This window comes from Saccopteryx leptura, chromosome 1, assembly GCF_036850995.1.
Source record: "Saccopteryx leptura isolate mSacLep1 chromosome 1, mSacLep1_pri_phased_curated, whole genome shotgun sequence".
NCBI classification, from domain to species: Eukaryota; Metazoa; Chordata; class Mammalia; order Chiroptera; family Emballonuridae; genus Saccopteryx; species Saccopteryx leptura.
The window spans coordinates 346,246,976-346,267,806 of NC_089503.1; the positions used below are offsets into that span (position 1 = coordinate 346,246,976).

The 20,831-nt window shown below is 35.4% G+C and overlaps 1 protein-coding gene across 2 annotated transcripts in view; it reads left to right on the forward strand.

Moving 5' to 3' along the window:
* PHIP (pleckstrin homology domain interacting protein) overlaps positions 1 to 20,831 on the forward strand; it is a 168,684-nt gene that overhangs the window by 21,950 nt on the left and 125,903 nt on the right. For both annotated transcript variants that reach the window (XM_066358978.1, XM_066358977.1), the window contains exons 5-6: positions 4,696 to 4,846; positions 4,934 to 5,032. In XM_066358978.1, coding sequence (XP_066215075.1) covers positions 4,696 to 4,846; positions 4,934 to 5,032 — 250 coding nt within the window. The remainder of the gene's footprint in view (positions 1 to 4,695; positions 4,847 to 4,933; positions 5,033 to 20,831) is intronic.

Sequence of the window (20,831 nt, forward strand, 5' to 3'; positions counted from 1 at the left end):
GTCATTGAGTGTGTGCACCCAAGATGACACCCTTACACTAAATAGGGTAAAGAAAACAAAGTTACATTGGAGGGAAGATTTGAAGCACATAGAAGAATTTTGTGGGCAAGGGGATGTGGGAAAATGCTGAATGCATCATATCGGAAAAGCCTGACAGAAGAGAGTGCAGGTAAAAAACCCGAAAAAAGACCAGTATGTCTAAATGTAAAAAGGGGGTGTAGGGTTGGGAATGTTCCAGAGAAAGCAGAGAAATAGGAACGGACCAGGAATGCATTTCAGGATTTGTAGACCATGTTAAGAATTTGAGTCTTTAAAGAACAAGGAAAGACTCCGGTGGTTTTAGGTACAGATGACTTGACCAGATACGTGTTTTGGAAAGAGCATTCTGAAGCAAATAAAGAATAGATTTGAGTCAGGCAGAGGGCATAAGTGGACGTGGGAAAGATGGGAGTTTATTGCAAAGATGATTTGAAGTTGGGCTGTTACTGTGGTGAAGAGAGGTGAATGGATTTAAGGATAGGAAGGAAAAATCAGTTGGATTTGGTGAAACTGCTTGGATATTGGGAATGGGGTGGGAGAGAAGAATGGTCAGTGTAAAAAAGATTGACTTCTTGCTTTGAGGCTGAATTTATGGTGTTGCCATTGCTAAGGTAACATGGGGTTTGGCATGAGGCTTATGAGTTTATTTTTACATGTGTTGAATTGAAGAGACGTTGGGACCTGAAAGAGATGCATTTTCCAAGGCTAGAGTAAAGTGTGAAGCAATGAGATTATAAAACTGGTTCCTGGGATCTTGGACCATAAGGAACTTCAGTATTTAAAGGCCTTCTAGAAGAGAAGTCAGTGCTTTCTGTATATTTTTATATGTTCGTTTATTTAACAATTTATTAAGCATGCAGTTGTAAGTCCTGCTTTTAGGTAGTGGATTTGACAGGTAAACAAGATCTAATTCCATGTCTTATGCAGGACATGGACCGATAAGTTGACAATTTTAGTGTAGTGCCAGGGGTTTTAGGAATCCCTAAATCAGCACGATTGTGGTAGAGTCTATATGTGTGTATTTTTGAAGCTAGGGAGAGAGGATTATAACTGTCATTAGAGTCTCACTGAAATCGGGTATCAAAATATTTTAAAGATAAGTACTACAAACTGGGGGTTGGGGCATAAAGGAACATTTAGGAAGGAATATTATGTGCTATGGAAACACAAGAGGGGGCAGCGGTGGTGTAACAAACATCTTATAAGACAGTAAGGTATAGGCTGAGATATGAAAGAGAATGCGATGTGGAGGTGAGTGGGTAAAGAATAGATTTTAAGCAGAGGGATCATCTTGTCCAAAGATTTAAAAACCAGAAAGCATGAGGAGTTTTAAGAACTGAAAGTAGCTCTTCTAACTTTAAAATGAAAGTTGATTTTGAAAAATTGTAATATATTGGCCCTGGTTGTTGGCTTAACGATAGAGCTTTGGACTGGAGTGTGGAAATCCCAGGTTCAATTTCTGGTCAGGGCACACAGGAGAAGTGTCCTTCTGCTTCTCCACTCCTCCCCATTCCTCCCCAATCTCTCTCTCTTTCTCTCTCTCTCCTCCTCCTGCAGCTATAGCTTGAATGGTTCGAGCAAGTTGGCCCTGGGCACTGAGGATGTCTCCATGGCTTCCACTTCAGGCACTAAAATAGCTTGGTTGCCGAGCAGTGGAGCAGTAATCCAGATGGGCAGAGCATCACCTCAGAGAGGGCTTGTCTGGTGGATCCTGGTCAGGGCACATGCAGGAGTCTGCCTCCTTGCCTCTCACTTAAAAAAGAAGACGAAGAAGTAAAAATTTTAACATACTAAATCATCAAGGAAAGATTTAGTTGGAAAAAGTGGATACATAATATTTTATTAAAAGATGAAATTCTGCATAAGGATTTTCAGGTTCATTACCTAAAATATATTTTGCAAGAGGACTGTAAAATAGGATTATTGTATAATTAACATTAATAAGTAATGAACTTTCTTGTTAAAGTAAAATTTTTATGAGGAATTCAGATCAATTTAAAAAAAGTACATTAGAATAATTATCATAGACAAGTTTAGAACTGGAAGAGACCCTATAAATATTTTAGATACTTTTAAATTTTATTTTAGGCAAATTTGGAAAGATTAGAGGAAAGTATAAATACAATTGTAAAGGTTCTTATTTTGGTATATTTTCTTTTTATATTTAGCTAATCATACTGAAGCAGATATTTGAAAAAATATGTTTTCAGTCAAGATGATATTAAGGAAAAAGGGAATCTATAGCTAACTGAGTTTGGGAAATTGTGCATTAAGCAAAATTAGTTTTATGTCAAGATTTTTCAGATGCTTTAATGTTACTGTGCTTTGTGAATCTCTGAAGCAGAGATGCATTATATATAACTTGTATTAGAACCTCTTTTCCAAAAGTATTCATTCTGTCAGTACATATTGACCATCCACTGTATACCAGACTCTCTATAGCTTTAAATTTTACTATCAAAGTGTGACAAAATGGCTTCATGCTGTCTCCAGACCAGGAGTGTATTATGAGGAAGAATAAAGTTCCTCTTAATTAGCTTCAGCTGAGAAGGGCAACTATCAGCTAAATTTTTAGACATCATACATGGTCTGTAGCAATTAAAATATAACAGGTACTATAAGACAGAATGAAATGATTTAACCCCTCTTCTCCCCCAAACCAGTCTTATATGGAATTCATACTAAAGTTGCCATTACTAGATGAACTTGAGTAGCAACTCTCAAACTTCTTGGCCTTAGAAAACCCCTTATATTAATAAGAATTACTAAAATTTCTTTGTTTATGTGTATTATAATCTCGTATTTGTAGTTTAAAAATTAAAACAAATTCTAAAATATTTATTTAAATTTTTAAATTCATTTCATGTTAACATAATTTTTTTATAATATAATTACTTCAAAACAAATTTGAGACTAATGTCATTTTTTTAAAAAACATTTTTGAGAACATTTAATGTCTGGTTTAATAGAGACAGATTCTTGTCTGCTTCTGCATTCATTCTTTTGTAACATCGCATGCCATGTGGCCTCCGGAAAACACAATATACTCTGAGTAAAACAGTGAATGATGTCTTAGTATTTGTAATTTTTACCTGAGAGACCCTCAGGGGTTTCCAGAACACCTTTGAGAACAGCTGAACTAGAGTATTATTTAGGTAGTACTACCGTGCAAAATTTTAGTAACTTGATAACCTAAATATAAAGTGAAAGAAGAGTAAATTTCATCTTTTTTAACTTAATTCTCTTTAGAATATTATGCAAATATTGTCTATTACTAAAAAGACTTTAGGATAAATGATAAAAATATTAGCATTTTATAACATTTTCAAATGATACCATAAGTTAAGCAGTATTTCAAAATTATTCCAAAAGTGCGCATACTTTTCTAGTAGGTTGATTTATTTTATACTCATAATATTTTAATAGTTAGAATTTGGCCTTTCTTTCTTTTAGGTTTAGGTAAATTTTAAACTCAGCATATGTTTCTAAATTTTGTAATAACATGAAGTATCAAGCTTTTTTTAATCCTTAATTATTCTGGAGAAACTTTTAATATCAGGGATGCAAAACACTTGTATTTTATAGTTTGATGATTTTTTTTTGAAGTTTTTGAACTGGAAGAAACCCTATAAATATTTTAGATACTTTTAAATTTTATTTTAGGCAAATTTTAATAGTTTTTCTTTTAAATTTTTAAAAATTATTTTAGATTTATTGATTTTTAGAGAGAGGAGAAAAAGGGAGAAAGAGAGAGGGGGGGGGAAAGTGGGAAGTATCAACTCATAGCAGTTGCTTCCTGTATGTGCATTGACCAGCCAAGCCCTGGGGTTTGAATTGGCAACCTCAGCATTCCAGGTGGACACTTTCTCCACAGCGCCACCACAGATCAGGCTGAAGTTTTTGAAAATTTAAATATTAAATTGAAACATAATATTTTAGGTTATAATGCTATATGTTTTTCATCGTTCAATATTTGACTTGATTGGCATCTGTTAATTTATAACTTGCTATGTTTAGTTTACATGAATTGTTCAGTATTTTCCTCCTTTGTGGATTAAATGATGGTTGGGTAGCTATTCTGTTCTGTGCGTCAAATAATTCCACAGAAAAAACCTGAACTTTTCTCCTATTAAAATGGAATATTAGGCCCTGGCCGGTTGGCTCAGCGGTAGAGCGTCGGCCTGGCGTGCAGGGGACCCGGATTCAATTTCCGGCCAGGGCACATAGGAGAAGCGCCCATTTGCTTCTCTACCCCTCCCCCTCTCCTTCCTCTCTGTCTCACTCTTCCCCTCCCGCAGCCAAGGCTCCATTGGAGCAAAGATGGCCCGGGCGCTGGGGATGGCTCCTTGGCCTCTGCCCCAGGCGCTAGAGTGGCTCTGGTTGCGGCAGAGCGACGCCCCGGAGGGGCAGAGCATCGCCCCCTGGTGGGCAGAGCCTCGCCCCTAGTGGGCGTGCCGGGTGGATCCCGGTCGGGCGCATGTGGGAGTCTGTCTGGCTGTCTCTCCCCGTTTCCAGCTTCAGAAAAATACAAAAAAAAAAAAAAAAAGGAATATTAACTAGCTAGAACGAATTACTATATTTTTAAAAATACATTTTATTTACTGTAAAGAATTATGTCATTTTTTTAACAAATATTTTATGTCTTTTATATATTAGGTGAAGTACTACAGACATTTAGCCCCTGATCACTTGCTGCAAATATGTCATCGATTAGGACCTCTTCTTGAACAAGAAATTCCACAAAGTGTTCCTGGAGTACAAACTTTATTAGGAGCTGGCAGACAGTCCTTGCTACGCACAAACAAAAGTATGAAAAAGTTTTAATAGGTTTTAGACACTTCTTTTTTACTATTTGTCTTATCTTTGTCTCCATAAAAATATGTGTGTTTAATAGGCTGCAAGCATGTTGTGTGGAAAGGATCTGCTCTGGCTGCATTGCATTGTGGAAGACCACCTGAGTCACCAATTAACTATGGTAGCCCACCCAGCATTGGTGAGTTGTTCAAGTTCATAACCAATACCCTCTTGGTAAAAAGCTTTTGAAAGTAAAAATGTTTTTAGTTATTGTGAAATCAGAGAATTTCATATTATGTACACTAGCACTCAGAGAAAAATACTATCGGATTTTTTTTCTTTTATCAGTGATCTTAATAGTGAAGAAGTTGTAATATGTAATTATGGATTGTGTATATTGTACGTAATGTAGACTAATTATAGTTCATTGGTATTTTATTTTTACAAAAAATTCTTTGCTACATTCATGTTCAACAGGTGTGCCACAAAGTTTTTTAAAATATGCACTACCTGATTATTTAGTCAGGGGCACTGACCTCTTTTCCTTTAGATTGTCAAATAAAAAAATGACAACAGCCAACACAGCAAGAGCTATCCAGTATGAATGCCATGTCTTGAATAACAAATATGTAGGTCATATAATAGAGTTGCATTTTACTGGTCAGGTAGCATAATAAGGTTGCATCACATTTGTTAAATTTTTTTTTTTAAGTGAGAAGAGGGGGATGCACCCTGACCGTGGATCCACCCTGTCTGGGGCCAATGCTTCCCACTTAGGGCCATGCTCGCAACCCAGCTATTTTTAGTGCCTGAGGTGGAGACTTGACAGAGCCATCCTCAGTGCCCAGGGCCAATGTGCTCAAATCAGTCAAGCCATGGCTGCAGGAGGGGGTTAGAAAGAGAGAGGGAGAAGGGGGATTTGGGGGTGGAGAAGCAGATGGTCACATCTCATGTGTGTTCTGACCAGGAATTGAACCTGGAGCATCCACACGCTGAAGCAATACTCTCCTGCTGAGCCAACCAGCCAGGGTCCTCATTGGTTAATTCACAGTATCATAAATGTTTTTATATACATATAAGCACCTCATTTTTTTGTTCGTTTTGTTTTTAGTGAGAAAGAGAAAGAGACAAGTAGAGAGACAGATAAGAAGCATCAACTCATAGTTCTGTCACTTTAGTTGTTTATTGATTGCGTCTCATACATGCCTGACTGGGGGGTTCCAGTCAAGCCAGTGACCCCTTACTCAGGCCATTGACCGTGTGCTGAAGCTGGTGACCTGGGGGTTTCAAACCTGGCTTTTCCGCATCCCAGGGTTGACGCTGTATCCGCTGTGCCATGACCTGGTCAGGTTAGGCACCTGACTTTTTAAAAAGATACTTTGTAAGAAAAGGGTAGGTTGTTATTATTACTGTTTTTGTAAATCAAATAAAAATTATACCTATTTTTTTTGTCAGATTGGCAAAAAATGTATTTTTTGGTGTGCTGCAGAATTTTAGCAGTTTATTTGTGCCATGAGATGAAATAGGTTGAAAATCATTGGTTTACTATGTAATAATAATAATAATAATAATGTATATTATTTAGGTTGATTTAATGAATGACTATCATAATACAGAATAATTATAAGGGTGGAAAACAAAGAGTTCTGTTATTTTTTTATAAAGCATAGTGCACAGTTTTTTTTCCTTTAAAATTTTAAAGAAGGAAAATTGAGAGGTCGTCTTCTTGAAATGCCACCTAGATTCATCCCTTTTACCTTATTAGGCCCTTAAATTAGGCCTGGACTCCATATCCTTCAAACTAGTTAGAAAAAGCCTTAGTATTTTAGCTTTTCCTAAAATATAGACTTAAATGTTTAATATAAATTCAAGTATTTAAATGTTAATACATTTGGGATATAGCAGGGTTTTTTTTTTAAGTATACTTTTAATTAATTTTGGAATAAGAAATCATTTACCAAAAAGTTAAACAGATAAACTACTAAACCAACATTGCTATGTTATTATTAACTAAGCACCAGACTATTCATATCTCACCAAATTTTCCCATTAATTACATTTTTCTGTTCCAGGATTATCATTCCACTATACCATTTTGCACTTAGGGTTTATTCATTTTCACTGAACTTCTGTTACTTAGATGATCATTTAAGATCAATGTGGTGATAAATTGTATTGTCCTTTCTTAGGTTTTTTCCAAATTATATACAAACTATTGGACCTCTCTCTTTGGATATCTCACAGTTGTGTCAAACTTCAGAATGTCTAAAATAGAACTTTTGACCCTTGGAAACTTACTCTAAGCCTAGGAGACATTTTATTTTAGACCTCTTATTCATTTCTTGTATGTATTTTGTAAATAATATCTATATACAGGGGTTCCTCAGGTTACCACATTCTTGACATTCCATGTTTCAAGTTTATGACATTAACTCCTATAAGAACTTGAAAAAACTGAAACGTGAATGTTTTGGCTTACTCTGTTAGAGTTGTACTTTCAGACTACGTGGGAGAATGGCGAACTATTTGGTTGCGTGCCGTGGAACAATAAACAGTAACATGGAATATTAAGTGAAGGAGTTGGCGTCCCCTAGTACACTTATCTACGCCATTTTGGCTTAGTTGTGTTTTTCTGTTCTAGATTATGATTTTACAATTGTTAGGATAGGTAAGTGACCTAGACTAGGGTATGTTTCTACTTACACCAAAATTTGGGTTACATCACTGTCGTAGGAACAGAACTATGTCGTAACCTGAGGACCCCTTGTACTCTGTTCTAATGTCTTGAATCTGATTTTCATTACCATTGCAACAGCAACATTTCAGTTCTTGGGTACTTCCATGTCTGGAGCTTACATCATTACCTTATATCTTTCAGTGGGCGATGATGTGTGTATTTTTTGGAGTTGCAAGGGTGAACATGGACGTGGCCTCTGTTCTCCTAGAACTTATAGGCTACCTAATTTCCTGTCTCCAGTCTTATTGCTGTATCATAGGATTTAGCTCTACTGGGGTTTCTAAATCAGGGTTTTCTTATCCTTGATACTGTTTACATTTTGGGCCAGATAATTCTTTGTTCTGTGCATTGTAGGGTGTTGATCAGCATCCATAACTCCTATCCAGTAAAGGGTAGTAGCAAACCACTTGTCACTATACCTTCTCACAGTTGACAACCAAAAATATCTCCATACATTCCCAAATGTCCCTGGTATAAAATTGCTTCCAGTTGAAAAACAACTGCTCTAAATGTTCTAAAATGCAAATGTATTCATATCATGCCTCCTTTCCCCTGGTGACTTTGAATAGTCTCAGGCCTATAATGTGACCACAAAACTCACTTTCTCCTACTTTTGTTAACCTGTACTTTGTGCTCTAGCTTTGTACAACTCTTTGGCAGTTCTCAGCTAAACTCTTTCATCCCTTTGCCTCTTATGTATGTTTTATTTCTCTCCGCAGTATGTCTTTTTAGTCTGTTCTATGAACGTTTGTTCAGTCATCCTTTAAAATTTAAATGTCGCTGGGTAGAATTAAGTGCCTGTAGTTAGCCCTAGTATAGCTTTTATTACATAGTTGTAGCTATTTATTTACCTTTGTTTTTTGTACTGTTAGGACCTGGAGGAAAGAGGTTATGTTTTATTGCTCTTTATAGATCAGTTCCTCAGCATTAATAAATATTAAATGAAGAGGCAGTAGGTAGTCTATATAATTGATGAATTGGGGTGAGACAAGGAAAGTTCGGAAGTGGGTAAGGGTAAAAATATAGAATAGACAGTTGGAAGAAGAGAGAGAATTTGGTCCAAGGAAAGCTTTGGGGTAAGGAAAAATCCAGAAACTGATTTTTTTAAAATTAAGATTTATTAGTAAAATAGGTTATCAGTTGATTTATTACACTTGGAATATTAGAACCCAGATCTGTACAATTTAAGAAACAACTCTTGAATTTATCTCAGTACTTTCTCATCTTGTTGTATTTCATTGTTTGCTTATAAATCCTGTCCTGATTACTTTGTACTTCCTAGTACATGATGTAAATTGTGAAAAATTGGAACTGGTATTCAAGGGTCATCTGCTTTCCAGCCCTCTAAAACCCCCTTTAATAACGATTTCTTCCAAAGTAAACATTACGAATCTCTGTTGTTGTCCTTTATGCAACTTTCTTACCTACATTATGTCTGTTTTCAGATATAATTTACTTTGTATTTGCCCACACTTGTGGATAAACCCTATTTCAGTAGTAAATGGCCTGGATTGGGGGAGATCAGTACAGAAGAGATTTAGATACATTAAAGCTATTTTTAAAGTTAAAATTTGAGATTAGTTTAATGTGTATTTATCTTGTGAAAACGATTGCAGTAAAGTGATCTCGTGATTCACCTTGTGTTTGTTTTTCCTATTTCTTTTTCCTTTTTATTTTTACATTTACTATATTAGCAAAGTAAAGCTTTTATCTCTAGGTTATATCTGTTTTTGTTGTTTTGCCTAGTTATTTCAGTATCTTTGTTTTATTTGTTGCTTCTGCAAGGCTTCAGGCTGGGTGGGTGGGGATAAAGCAGCCTTGGAGAACCTCATTGTTAATGATGTGCTGAGGCAACTGCTTTGCCTTGAAAAATAGCTTTACTACACAAACATCTAGTTAATGCTAACAAGCCTGTGCATTACAAGAAGCCTTAGATCTTGTCTACCTTTATAGTTCTCTTTGGGAAAACTAGTCTGAACAATGGGCCATAAAGATTCACTTAAAATTAAGTTATACATCTTAACTCTATTTTAGTGTAGATGTGTGCCTTTAGGCAAATTATTTTTCAGCCTCTCACCTTCTTTATCTGTAAAATGCAGATACTACCTATCAAATCTGTTTATTTTTAAGCTAAATGAGATAGCAAAGTAAGGCACAAAATAGATGATAAGAAATCATCCTCTGCCTGTTTTTTCTGTAACCATTTAATGAATTATTTTGCTAGTAAAATTTTTTGAAGAGAAAGTTCTTTCCCTTCTTATTCTCACTGTTATATATAACTGTTATATATAATTGGTAATTTCTTAACATATGACACTGTGCTAGGATCTCTCTGAAGTTGCAGAGTTTATTTTGCCTCGTGTCTGTATTTCTTACTAATTAGATTGTTGTATGTTATTATCAGTCTGTAAGATTTAATATATATAATTAACATTTGACATATTATTCAGTAAATTATAAGGTTATAATATTCTGTGTTTTCTTTTCTGTTCATTTATTGTTTCCCTGGTATTCTAAATTTAGTTTTATACCTTTTCTGCCTCAATACAGACTTTATCCTTCAATGTCTCCTGTACTACTTTTCTCCTCTACTACTAGGGCCTGGAGGATAGAGTTGCTTCTTTTTATAGACCCAACTCCTCAGCATTAGTAAATACTAAATGAAGAGGCAGTAGGTAATTAATGAACTAGGTGGGACAAGAAAAGTTCAGAATTATATTTGTTTCCATTGCAGGGGGTTTTGTTTTTTTAACTCTTTTCTCTTTACATCCCAGGTACACTCCTTTTCTATTTTGTAAGAACAGTTAGCTATGAGAGACTTTCAAGATGTATTTGTGTTTTTTATTTTTAAGGGAAATAAAGCTAATGTTAATTATTGCCAAAGTACCAAATATATAAAAGACATTATTATTTATATTTTTCCTTTTGCTTAAATTTCTTTCCAATTATGATTGACCATAAAGGGGGAGACAGTTTGAAGAATAACAGTTTCCTTAGGTGAGTTTAAACTGTTGATTTTTTAGCTTTGTTCTATTTTATTTTTTAAATAACATGAAATTTGTTTTGAGGTATTCCTACCTCCCTACACAAACCATGTGATGTATCTTACAGGCAATTCAGTAAAAATTAGAAAGCTTTAGCTATTTTCTCTTTTAGTTTGTGTCACATATTCTTCCAGATTGATTGGGTTTGATGTTGAGTTTCATATCTCTGTAAGTTAAGGAAATGAACATACTTTCTTCATGAAGGTTTTGACTTTTTATTTTGAATTTCTTCATGGAACCTTTGAAGTTAAGGGTGGAACACCTTCTAGACATGTTGCAAGTGGGAAGTTTGTGATCAGCCTGAATAGATATTTATAAAAACAATCAGTAATTTGTTCAGCTCCTTTAGGAAGATTATAGGGAAAAATTATCTCCCACAAAAAATAGTTTCTTAAAGATTTTATTTATTCATTTTAGAGAGGAGGAGGGTTGCAGGAAGCATCAACTCCCATTTGTGCCTTGACCAGGCAAGTTCAGGGTTTCGAACCGGTAACCTCAGCATTCCAGATCAACACTTTATCCACTGTGCCAGCACAGGTCAGGCCTCCATTCATCCCTCCCTCTCTCTTTCCCTCCCTCCCTTCCTCCTTCCCTCTCTCTTTCCCTCCCTCCCTTCTTTCTTTTCTTTCTTTTTCTTTTTTTTTAAAGATTTTATTCATTCATTTTAGAGAGGAGAGCCACAAAAAGTAAAACTTTGTTCAGTGAGATTTACTTTTATAAGATATAAGGATTTGATTGTTTCGAGACAGTCAATATAGAAGATAGTATTGTTTCATTTGCTTTTCATAATAACTCTGAAAAATACCTCCCCTTTGATTAAAGAGAAAGAAACTTTAAAAAGGTTTATATGTTAGTTGATTTTTTTAGAGAGAGAGAGGGAGGAAGAAAGAGAAACATTGATTTGTTGTTCCACTCATTTATGCATTCATTAGTTGATTCTTGTATCTGCCCTGACCAGGGATTGAACCTGCAACCTTAGCATATCAGGATGATGCTCTAATCAACTGAGCTACCCAGCCAGGGCAGGAAACAAACTTAATTGAGGTAGTAACTAAAATTCAGTTATATCCCTAGTTATTTTGTTTCTGATCTCATGGGTTTATATAGCATCATTTTGCCTTTTCTGAAATTCTCTATGCTTTAGTATTGTACCATATATATCCATTTATAGGCACACCTTGGAGATAGTGAAAGTTTAGTTTCAGACTACTGCAATAAAGTGGCTGTCTCAATAAAGCAAGTCATAATCTTTTTTGCTGTTGAAGGTCTCTTCATCAGTTTGTAAAAATTGCAATATTTAAAACATAGTAAAGCAAAGCATAATAAAATGAAGTGTGCCCATATTGATTTCGGTGTAGGACACTTTTGGTTCAGAATCTGAATTCTAAAAATAACTTGATACAGTCTTTCAAGTTTGTTTATTTATTTTTAAGATTTTATTCATTTTAGAGAGGAGAGAGAGATGGATAGAGAGATAGAGGGGTGGGGGGGGGAGGAGTTGGAAGCATCAACTCCCATATGTGCTTTGACCAGGCAAGCCCAGGGTTTCGAACCGGTGACCTCAGTGTTCCAGGTCCATGCTTTATCCACTGTGCCACCACAGGTCAGGCTAGTCTTTCAAGTTTGTATCTTGCCAGATAAATTCTTAAATTTGAGAAAAAATGTTTGGTTCCTTGAAAAAGCTTTAAGAATCTTGTTGGCAAACTGATAAATGTTTTTCTGAAATGAATTATTATTTTTTTAGAAATCTCTTAGTTTGTAAAATCAGCTTTTGCTTTTATTTATATGCCTTCTCATCTAGTCTTATTGCAGTCAAGAGATAAATCTGCAGTTACCTCAAAGCTGTCTTACTATATTATTTACATTTTTGTAACTGAAAGTCATCAACTTACTGTCCTTAGGAAATAGTCCAGAATTTCTGACCATACCTTAGAAAGTACTCTGTACTGTGCCCTCTATCTTCTCAGTCTTTTCTTGACACTTGCCCTTCTGTGATCTTTCTGCAAACTATACGCAACTTCCTTAGGTTGCTGGAATGCTATGCTCTTGCCAGTTTCGGACCATTGCACATGTCTTTCTTCAACCTAGAATATGTTTCCCTCCCACCAACGATCTTTGTTGTTCATTTTTTCAGTCAAAAATGGCTGATCTCTTTCAGCTTAAATGTCCGTTTTTCAGAGAAGTCTACCCTGACTCCTTGATACCCACCCTCAAATGTTTAGGACCCTGCAGTATGTATTTCAGAACTTTTCTATACTTTTTATGATGCTTAACTATTGTCAGTTCTTGTTTCATATGTCTTTCCTGCTAGACTGCAATCTCCAAGAGGGTAAGTGCTTTGTCTTTTATTTTACTGTTATATCCCTTAAGTACTCTATAAATGTGTGTTGACTCAAAATTGAATGATTAAAATATTTGACATAAAATTATATAGCTTTTAAAAATAAATTTTTATTAAAAGAACTATAAGCTATATAAAATACTTAAAACTGGAAACATTGTATTATTTTTTCTTTTAAGTGATATCATACTAGTTTACAAAATAGAAAAGAGAAGCAGAATAATACAAATCAAATAATTATACAAGTTTAGTAAATTATAATCCTAGTAATTTTGTTTTGTTTTTAGTGCTTGTTATGTACTTGGTTCAGTATATTTTTTGCCTAACTCTTGCAATTATTGTTTTCTGTCTTTTATTTCAGTTAGTATTTGTGTTCTTTTCAGACATCATTTATCTTTGTGGTATGCTAAATCTTAAAAACTTAGTGTCTTTCAAACAGGAGGTACAACTAGACATCAAAATTGACTGTAAAGATTTGGAGGATAACTATGCATAGTAATTACATTAGTTACAGTAGTAAAATGAGAGAAGCTCTCATGGAGATTGTGTTTGTTGTCTAGGTGATTATTTCCTTTCACTCTTCCATGCTGTTTTGCTTTTTATTTTTGTGGACAAAAAGCTTATTACAGGACTATATATAATTTTAATGTTGCCACCCCTTTTCACTTTAAAGTTGGGACTTTTATTATAGTTACAGTTGATGGTTATTTGTTTGTCTTGTTATTGGTGCAAGATAATATAGAGACCAGATTGTGCTGTAGCAATAAACCAACCTGTGTTAAATTATTCTCCAGATTCTGTCTGGCTGGTAACTTCAGAAATATTGTGGCAGACTTTTCAGTTCTGTCTCTATAGTGAATTAAATGTGAAAAGGTCCTTATACGATTCCTTTCCAAGTAAAATTGAACCTAAACTGTCTTTGATGTACTAGAAACAAAACTTATAAATAAAATTTATGGTCGTTTGTATTATTTTATGGCTATCAAATCAAACCAGATGTGAGTTCTTTGTAGCATGTTGTTGAATCCATTGTCAAATTGGCAGTGGTTATTCTCTGTAGTACAATATACCTTCAGGTACTTTAATGTACATAATCTTTATTGTTTTCTTTCTATGATTAAATAAATTACTTGTATCTTTATTTGTGGGCCTGTTTTTCTCACTCTTTGAATTTAAGAATTTAAGTTAATCTGTTTAAACAATTTAGATTTTTAATGTCTCTCTAGAGTTCCTTGTGGTAGATTGAGTTATACTTTAATTAAAAAATCAATGAATATATGCTCAATGGAGAAAACTTTGAAAATAGAGAACAGTTTGTATCAGTCACTTTCACTGGTTATCTGCTATTAATAGTTTGGGACGTTTCTTTGGTAATATTTGTCTATCTAGAATGCATGCTTTGGAATCAAACTGTCTGAATTCAAACCTGGGCTTCAGTTCTGGGAAAGTTACATTTTGTCCTTCAGTTTTCTTGTTAATAAAGAATTTTCCCTTATTGGGGGTAATAGTAGTGCTATCTTAAAAGATGGGCGAAGATTAAATGAGAGCATATGTAAAGTTCCTTGAATAGTGCTTGGCATATAGTAAAGCACTCAGTAAATACTATCATTTTTCAAATCGACTACACATTATAGTAATGTTCTATAGCCTTTTTCCTCCTCACATTGTATATTGTATTTTGACATTTACCCACTTTGTTAATTGGATCAGATATACTTTTCTCTACTGTCAGATCCTTGGAGTCTTTCTAGTAAGAACCTCCCTCTAGTTCTAAGCCCTGCAGGCTTCTCTTCTTCATAGTCATTTTTTTTCAAGGTATTTGACTCCTGGCTTTATCGTAACTTCTCTTTAGTGAATTTTATAGCTATTTTTTGATCCCTGTAGTCATATATCTCCTTTTCATTCGAATATTTTGTGGTTCTATAAAGTGAATAAAATTTTATGCCTTATCAAATACCTGTACCACACAATATATTTGTTTGATAGAAATTCTGAAATCACTAACATCATATACATAAACAACATAATACTGCACTTGAATGAACTTTGAAGGTTATTTTTTTTTTTATTTAGAAATTGCCTTCTTAATGCCTGGTTATGGATATAGCATTATTTTGTTGGGAAAACTATAGTCTGTCCTTCATTTCCCTGGGAAATAATGTTACATTGTTGCTGATATGTGCTGTGTAGTTAGGTTTAGAATGGTTGCATCTATACTAAACATGTACTCAATATGAAACACACTTTTTTTGATATTATTTATTAAATAATATAACTATTTCCATAGCATTTATACTATATTAAGTATCATATAATACAGAGACAAATTATACAGGACCATATGTATAGGTTATATTCAAATACCATGCCACTTTTTACAAGGGTCTTGAGAATCTGTAGGGGATGTCCTGGAAGCACTAGCCCATCTAAAGGGTAAATCAGTTTGGAATTTATTTTTATGTGATCTAGCTTATATGTTTACCAGTATTTTTTTTGTAGTTGACCCAAATTTAGTTTTATAGGTTTCCAGACTCTTGTTTTGAAGTTATAAGTTATTGATCTTACATTTAGAAAGCCTTTATTAACACTGATTGTGGAGATTAAAATGAAACCTAGCTACTATTTATCTCGAATTTACTCTTTTGTACTTTAGGAATTGTTTATGTGGTTATTGATTATAAGTTATACCTACTTCTGCATTTTATTTTCAGGAACTCTAGGAGCATTTCAGGTCTCTTCTTCTTTTTTTTTTTTTTTGTATTTTTCTGAAGCTGGAAACGGGAGAGACAGTCAGACAGACTCCCGCATGTGCCCACCAGGGGGCGATGTTCTGCCCCTCCAGGGCGTCGCTCTGTTGCGACCAGAGCCACTCTAGCGCCTGGGGCAGAGGCCACGGAGCCATCCCCAGTGCCCGGGCCATCTTTGCTCCAATGGAGCCTTGGCTGCAGGAGGGGAAGAGAGAGAGAGGAAGGGGGGATGGGGTGGAGAAGCAAATGGGTGCTTCTCCTATGTGCCCTGGCCGGGAATCGAACCCGGGTCCCCCGCACGCCAGGCCGACGCTCTACCACTGAGCCAACCAGCCAGGGCTCAGGTCTCTTCTTTAACTAGAATAACAATAAAATTAGTTAATATAGTATAAAAATGAATTTAATAAAAATTAGTTATAATAATCTTTTGGTAAAATATTGATGAAGTTGCTGACCTGAGTACCTCTTTTTCGATCCTTGTTTCAGAAAAGAAGCTAAGTTGTACTGAGATACCTTCTGAGTTACATATTTTATCTTTTCTTTGTCTACTCATCTAATTCTTTAACACATAACACAAGAATTAGTTTTCAGGTTTGGGATCTGCTGTCACCAGAGCTTTTGCATTTTTGAGTTCCTAGAAGTTGTAAGCACTTGTTCTAAGACCCTTCAGTTCTGATTATTATGGGGGAATGGCTCTCCTACCCTGGAGTAGACATTATATAATATATTGTTAATATTAATTCATAGTAATTGAGTTTTTTTATAACTCATTTAAAACACTAGTTAATTTTGATCTTGCAGTTACAGCATGTGTCCTTGTCCATGTTACAAGACTTTTCTTCAGTTCTTTCTTATTTGCAGAGATTTTATTATGTATTTTTCTTGTCCTAAAAAATGTAGTTACTACATTTATTCAGATACTCCTTTCTGGCAGCTACCCATTTTTTCCTCCAGGAAACTTGTTTCAAATGGTACAGATTGGTGTAGTGAGAAAAACTAAGGGTAACTTTATATCTTTTTCTATAGTCATCTGCATTGAAATCTTGTTGCCAGGTATAGAAAGAAAGCATCATGTTCCTGGATAGAAAGATGTCAGTTTATATGAGAAGTGATTGTCTGCTTCTCCTCCCCTCCCTCTTTGACTTCGCTCTCTCTTCTCCCCTCACAGTCAGTGGCTTGATTGGTTCAGTGGTTGGCCCCAGGCTCTAGAATAGTTTGGTTGGTTCAAGCATTGGCCTCCAGCGTGGAGGATAATTTGGTTGATTAGAGCACCTGCCCCAGATGGGGTTGCTGGATGGGTTGCTAGATGGGATCCGGTTGGGATGCATGCTGGAGTCCCATCTATCTCTCCTCCTTTTACTTAAAACAAATTTTTTTCTTTCAGTGATACTCAATTTTTTTCCTCAAAATTGACACATGATAGCTGGATAAATATTAAAGCATTATCAAGTATAAAATTAAGATTTTGGTATTGGCATATAAATTGACATGTTGTTAGTGACCTGGTACAGAAATATGTATATAAGATGATTAAATCACAATTTAATGGAATGAATAGAGTAGGATTAGTAAATGAAAATGCTGAAACAAGTGGTTGATCATTTAGGAGAGAAAAGTCTTCCTTTCAAATTTTGGAGACTTGCCTAATAATATATACAAAAATTCTAGATATACCAAGGAGTTCGAAATTTAAATCACAAAAATAAAAATGTGTAAGTGGATGTTTATTGTACTCTTGGCAGGCAGGTGGACTCATCATATTAAAGCAGTAGAAGAATTTACAAATGAAAGGAGTAAATATTGATAGAGTTGACTGTGTAAAAGTTTTGAAATCATGAGATGTGAAAAAAATATATAATATGAGAGCAAAGTATATTGTAGAAAATGTTCCTAGAAATATAACTGGAGTAATTAGAATCAAGTGAAACTTGTTGAAGTCAACCACAATGTCAGATTTGAACTTAAGTATATAGAACTTAAAGCCTTGTTCTTATTTCACCAAGAAAAACAGCATAACTGTTAAAATGCTATTTAAGAGGGAAACATTTGCCAAATTTAAAAAGTGATTGCTCTAGGGATAGAAGTACGGATTTTTCCTTTTTACGCTTTCATTTTCTGCATTGAGTATGTATGCACTTTATTATGATTAGAAAAATACATCCATTCTTGAAAAAGAGTGTGAATAAGGACAAAGTGACTTGTGGGGGAATTTGATTTATCATCCTAGTACCTTGAGAAATAACAGATAATAACCCACTGGTTAGATATGTACACAGTTGTATCTAATGTGAAGAAATCATGGGGCTTTTTTTTATTCCTAGTAATTAATACTGGAGACAGGTGTACAGATAAACTTACGTCAAAGACTGTTTTGAACGATTCGCTACAAAAGGCACTTATCCCTGTTCTTTTCTCTCTTCAGATTTTTTTTTTTTTAAATTGAGATCTGGGGAGGCAGAGACAGACTCCTGCATGCACACACACCCCCTATCCACCTAGCAAGTCCCCTACCAGGGGATGCTCTGCTGGTCTGGGCTGCTGCTTCAAATTGCTTAGCAACAGAGCCCTTCTAGAGCCTGGGGCGAGGCCATGGAGCCATTCTCCCTGCAGGGGGAGGTGGGGACACCTTTGCTTCAAAGTTTGAGCCATGGCTGTGGGGCAAGGGAGAAGCAGATGGATGCTCTTCTGTATGTCCTGACTGAGAATTGAACCCGGACTTCCACACGCCAGGCCTACACTCTACTGCTGAGGCATCCGGTCAGGGCCTCTTTTCAGACTCTAAAGAGCTTGATACTTCAAATCTATAGCAGTGATTTCTGAAATGTATATTTCATTTACTGGTCTGTTTACTCAGAACATTGAGTAAATATGTTGACTTCTTCCTTTCCCTCCAAATTAAATACATTTTGCAGGGCATTTGAAATGAAGTACTGTTTTGAGATGTTTTGCATTTATACTCTGTACAATAAAGAAATTCTTCATTTTTGTTTTATTCCTAAACCTCATTGTTTTATTAACATGTAATTTATTCATTAAATTCACCAAATATGTATTGATTATCTACTAAATGCCAGCTACCACTGTCAGCTCTTAGGCTAATCAAAGAGCAAAACAGACAGAAATCCTGCCCATAGGGAGCTTTTTATGCTATATTAGGGGAGGCAGGAAATAGTGAACATAATAAGCAAATAAGTGTATAGCATCAGGTGATAAATAATGGGAAAAGAAAAATAATAGAGCTACATAAAAGGTAATTAGGAGTTATGAGTGGTGGTGGTGGTGGTAGAAAACAGGTTGCAGTTTTCAGTGCACTGATCAGGTTAGGCTGTGTATGTGTGTGTGTGTAGCAAGAGAGAGACAGACCGACAGGAAGGGAGAGAGATGAGAATTACCAACTCGTAGTTGCGGCACCTTAGGTTCCATTGATTACTTCTCATACATGCCTTGACTGGGGGGTGCCAGTTGAGCCAGTGGTCCCTTGCTTAAGCCAGCAACCTTGGGCTTCAAGCAAGGTCCTTTGGGCGCAAGCCAGCGACCATGGGGTGGGGTCATGTCTATGATCCCATGCTTAAGCTGGTGAGCCTGTGCTCAAGCCGGTGACGTTGGGGTTTTGAACTTGGGTCCTAAGCATTCTAGGTCAACGCTCTATCTATCCACCACACCACGACCTGGTCAGGCAGGTTAGACCTTGTTGCCAGACATGAGAAAAGACTTGAAGACAGTCAAGGAATTAGTCATATGTGGGAGTATTCTAGCCAAAGGAAATAGCCAGTGACCCTAAATTGGGAATATGTCTGATATGTTAGAAGAATGGGCAGGTTAGAGTGGTTTAAGCAGACCAAATTGGGGGTTAGAGGGAGTAGCAGGGAAGGTCAGAGAGGTGATGGGAGACAAGATTATGCAGGGCCTTGGTAGACTGATGGATAAGAAATTTGGTGTTACTCTAATCAAGAGCATTGCAGTTTTAAGCAGAGGAGTAATGTTGCAAGGTGTCCAGTTAGATTGCTTTTGTAATTTTACTACAGTCTTACTAGAGAAAGTGGCATTTTAACTGGCCCTGGATGGTGAGAGCATTTTCCAAGTGAAGAAGATAGAGATTTGCTTTGGCAGACTTAATTTAAGAATATTTCCCGACACCATACTTAAGAAAATAAATGTACTTTTAAACCAAAGCCATATATGCTTTTTGATTTAAGGTTAAACTATTTTAATGTCATATAAAGAACTTAATTCTTTGTGACCTCTTATATCTGTTTAACCATGCTCATTTAGAAAATTGATGTTCTAGTTTAATAAAATTTAAGGAGTTTCTATAATCCAAGAGACATTTCCTTTTTCACTCAAATCCAATTAGTCTATTAAGAATTTATTTAGAAGTGAATAATTGCCATTTGCCTTTCTGCCATAAAACTATGGAATAAGTTGAATCATCTTGTATATCTTATTAACTAAGATTCATTTATACACTTTTTTATTTAAAAGGCTGTATACTCGATTGTGGGAAATATGAATAAGACAGAATTTCTGTCTTTAAAGTACAGGTACTTAAGGTCTGGTAAGGGCGATAGACATGCAAATTGATAGTAAAATAAAATGTGAGTATACTAAGTGGGAGTCTAGAACATTCTCTCTATCTTGGTGTAAATCCTCTACCTCAGTATGGTCAGGCCTTCTTTAAATTCAGCCTCTTCAAGTTACACTTGAACTGTTGAACAATAATTTATATATTTTCCAACTCCCTGTATCAAGTTTGAATTGCCAACTTTTTACCTGGGGAACTCTATATACTGCTTTCTCTGTAGAGGTCAAATCTTTTAGTACTGTTGCACAAGTTTGTAATTTGAGAGCAAAGACTTGTCTAGGTACCTTCTCCCTTATGATACAGTCGTTGTTGTAGATAGTCAATAGTTAATTGGTAGTGAAGCTAACTAACAAAGAGTAGTGTGGAATATAAGGTTAACTATAAATATATTGTGCTTAAGGTTACATTTCTGGAAAGTTTTACTTGAAAACTTGATTGAAAAGAAAACTTGATTGAAAAGTAACATTTTAAAAGCATATTCTTCTTTTTTTTCTGCAAACATTTTAATCTCTTAGAAACATGCAGGCCAAAGGGCAAGCCCCATTAA